Here is a 3,814-nt window from a genome sequence, read left to right as displayed (position 1 = left end):
TCCCAAAAAAAAAAAAAAAAAAAAAAAAAAAAAAAAAAAGAATTCTTACCGGTCCAATACCCAATAAAATCATGAACTGTTTTAGGTTATATGCCATGTCAGAGACAAAGTCTTATTCAAGAATCCTTTTTCTCCCCCCCTTCAAAATCTATACATCCCGCAGACGTACCGGAAAAAGCCAGTGAAGAAAACTACAGAAGAGTCACCTTCAGGGAAAGAAGTTAAGAACGGTTTCTCCAAAGCCTGCTTCACTGCAACGAACGGGGTGATAAGCAAGAAAGCACAATAAACGTCGAGTCACAGACAAAGCATATATAATAGCCTCACAGATTCGCTTGTTTTAAAGCAAAGACTGAATTGAAAGTTATATATGTTTTAGCGTAAACTAATTTCTTTTGAGTTCATAAATCATTTGTACCCGGAATGTATTAATATATTGCTATTAGGTTAATCTGTTAACTGAATGCTTCCGTCAACACACGCGCCACCTCGAACACCGAACTCTGTAGACCTCAGACCTGGTGCGGCTCCTGTGTCCTCCACCCCCGACTGACCCCTCCCCAGAACCGCCGTCTTTATGCCTTAGACTCATACAAGGCCAGGACTCCTGGAGCCTTGTTTTCCGAAGCCAGTCTTCAAATAAAAAGTCTTACTTAGATTGAAATGTTGAAATCAAAATGTCAATTACCTTTCTAACTACAGGGTACGTCTTAATCTGTGTTGAGCAGTATTTGCCAGTGCGGAATCAGTCCATTTGTTCCATCAGGACCCGACCCCAGAAAATATGAACATGGATTGTAAACGGAAGACAGGAAAATCTAGCACAACTTTTTCTCTTAAGGTAGAGTCTGTCAAATTCCTACACTAAGTCTCAACTCAGTGACACGGTAATGAAATTTGTATTTTATCGTGACGATGACTTTTTTTTTTTTCCCCTAAGAAGAAAAACTCTGCCAAATCCTCCTAGCTCAGGGGCTTCGGATAGGAGCCGTTTCTCACTTTTAATTTGGTTTCCTTAACTATTCATGCAGTCCTGGCCACCCCCTGTGTCAAATACCCTAGTTTTGGGTGTAAACGGTCACCATGCTCAGTTTTAAAAGCAGGATCTAAATCTGGCTGCCCGTTTCTGATCAAGCAATCTTCCTTTTTCCTTAGAAGAATAAGCTACTGGAATATTTATAAATCAGAGCAGTTGGGGCAAAGTAGACACTGAATTTGTCTGCTCTTGTGAGTATTATCCCCAGATAACCTGCTGCCACTCTTTGCAGGCTAAGTTTTTGAAAATAGGAAGAAAAAGAGGACTGTGGACAGATTCCAGCATCGAGCTGTGGGCCGGCAACGAGCCACAGTGACAAGTGCCAATTTGGCCAAACCCAGCATGTCCCATCCCTGCCCAGGTAGCACGAGTGCTCCTGGGAACGAGCACAAAAGAGGAGGAAAACATTATATTTTTTTCCTCCCTTAGTATCGGACTTTCACTGCTAAATTGCAGCAAGAATGGAAACAATATTTTTTGAAAACGTGAGGAAGCTTTATACCCTGTGAAACTAAGACTTGTCAGCTTGGGCACTTTTTCTTTCCGGTCTTTCTTCTAGAATAAGCCTGAGGTCAAACGCGGCGNTGTGGCAGCTGCTTCCTGTCCTTGGTGCCCCCTGCTTTCTCGTCTGAAAACCATTTTCCCTGCTTAGAAAAGAGCGCGGACTCGGGCACAGCCGCACACGGACACCGACAGAGGCCCCTCCCGGTTGGTCTTCGCTCGCGTCCGCTGCCCTCGGGACCCCGCCTGCTCTGCCGAAGGTGACTGACCTCAGCCCATCTCCGCGCGAAACGCGCTGTGCACATTTGTGCGTGTAACTTGGGGGCATTTGGTCCATTTTTACTGCACAGACACCCACTGGCTCTTGGAATTATTTTTCTAAGTTTTCTAAAACTAATTTTTCTAGGGTGCTTCACCCCCACTTCCTCCCACCCCACCCTGACCGTGTTGTTAACGAGTATTGTCCTCTCCCGGAAGCTCGTGTCGACCCAGGGGCCAGGCCAGGCACGTCCCTTGTCGCTCGGCTGGGACGAAACACCAGCTGGCCTGAGGGGACAGCCCCGCGGAGCACGTGGACGCCACTTCAGGCCTGGGTCCCACACAAGGGCTAAAATCTGCCACCAAAGTGCATTCCAGGTAAAAACGAGACCCGGAGAGAAGCCACACCTCACCGGTCACCCGGCGTCCGCAGCTGCTTCTCAAATGTCCGTGAGGCGCAAAGTCTCAGCGCCCACTCGGCACCTGCATGCTCGGTGCCCTCACGGGCCTCGTGTCGGCAGAGCGACAGAGGCAAACAGCCGTTAGGTACGAGGCAGTTGGAAACCTCTGAGCTCAAAGGGGGAAACGTGGGTAGTTTGCACTTTCAAGCTCAACCTAGAGGTTTCAGGACGCGGTTTCCCGTTGGGTGTTTCATCCAGGTGAACCTGATCAAGCACTTCTAGCCTTAAACCAGTCAAGGGCTGATACAAACGCACAGAGCTAGGAAATCTTAGCCGCAGAAACTCAATCAGGTAAATATTCTAACCTGTCTTTAAGTGTGTCGGAATTTTCAAAAAAGCAAAATGTCTACATTTAATGTGATTTTCCTAAAACCAGGGGGAAAAAAAAAACCTCTGTAACCTGTTAATAAAAAACAAAACTTTTGTGCCCGAATTTCCTTTTACTCCTAAGAATGAAAATATTTAATACTATAAGCACATCTTAAAAATTCCAATTTTTTAAAATAAAATGGAATGTTAAATGGAAATGAAGAGGCATTTTCAACCCATCAAAATTATATATTGAACAATCCAGTACGCTTATTGAAAGACAAGGCCCTCCCTATACCCGTCAGAGGTATTTCTTTTTCTTTGTGAGGCAAACGATACTGACTGGGATGGGCAGAGCCGCACTTTGTAAGAGACCAATCTGATACTTCCGTATCATTTTATGATGTTTCTAGAGTCTTCTTTACTTGGAAAATAAGGATATCACTTTTTGGCTTTCTTTTGAAAGTACTTAAGAACATAATATCATGATTGGAGTGGACAGAGAGACAGGAGAAGCCATTTTTCTTTGTAGACAGATAAAAAGCATTCTGTATGATTGTTGTATAATAAATTGATTTTTACACTAAAGCAAAGCATGTTGAGATTGTTCTTATTTGGTTCCAAGAAGTTAAAATGTGTGCCGGCGTGGTATTCCAAATGACCGATTTTACTCAGGAATTTGTTTTTAATAAAGGGATAATTTAGTAATTAGTTTTAGACATTTAGTTCTTCATTTCAATAAGAAATGCATGGCCTTTTATGTGACATTATTAGTATTATGAACACTATGTAAAACGATTTCAGAAAATGGTCATTACAAGAAAAATTTAAGACCAGCTAGAAGAGCAGAGGCTATAATGGTTCTTATAAATTTAATGGCTTAATATAACGGTTATGTTAAATGTGCTCTATGGGCGCACCGGCTTGGTTGAGGGGACGATGTGAGGCAGAAACATCCTACAGTGCCCTGGAGCCTCAGACTACCCCCTAGTTAGTGCCCAGACAGGCAGAGAGGAGGCTGCTTCCGCTCAGGAGTGGGATGTGAGGTTTGACCATGGGGAAGCTCACGAGACACACTTAAGGTCACGGGGCAGGATCACCGATTGGTGGGTTATCAGTGGAGAGTTTTGAACGCTTACATTAAAGAGAACAAGACAGGTCCAAATGATGTGCTCAAAATCTGCTTATGAAATGGCTTAAATTCCTGGAGAGTAACAGGGATGGGGAAGGGGTGGGGGGAAAGGGGATG

At 44.1% G+C, this 3,814-nt stretch overlaps 1 protein-coding gene and 1 long non-coding RNA gene across 5 annotated transcripts in view; one reads left to right on the top strand and one right to left on the bottom strand.

The window, feature by feature from the left end:
- The window catches only part of ELOVL2 (ELOVL fatty acid elongase 2), a 25,817-nt gene extending 24,885 nt beyond the window's left edge, over positions 1-932 (top strand). For both annotated transcript variants that reach the window (XM_077770099.1, XM_077770100.1), the window contains exon 7: positions 164-932. In XM_077770099.1, the coding sequence (XP_077626225.1) occupies positions 164-289 (126 nt within the window). In that variant the 3' untranslated portion in view covers positions 290-932. The remainder of the gene's footprint in view (positions 1-163) is intronic.
- Positions 1-3,814, bottom strand: part of LOC144236449 (uncharacterized) — a 13,532-nt gene that overhangs the window by 6,856 nt on the left and 2,862 nt on the right. For all 3 annotated transcript variants that reach the window (XR_013336546.1, XR_013336547.1, XR_013336548.1), the window contains exon 3: positions 170-251. This is a non-coding gene — a long non-coding RNA (uncharacterized LOC144236449). The remainder of the gene's footprint in view (positions 1-169; positions 252-3,814) is intronic.

The sequence above is a fragment of the Crocuta crocuta genome, unplaced genomic scaffold (genome assembly GCF_008692635.1).
Source record: "Crocuta crocuta isolate KB4526 unplaced genomic scaffold, BGI_CrCroc_1.0 scaffold24, whole genome shotgun sequence".
Lineage (NCBI taxonomy): Eukaryota > Metazoa > Chordata > Mammalia > Carnivora > Hyaenidae > Crocuta > Crocuta crocuta.
The sequence above is the reverse complement of the archived record's forward strand: the minus strand, read 5'-3'. Positions and strand labels throughout refer to the sequence as shown.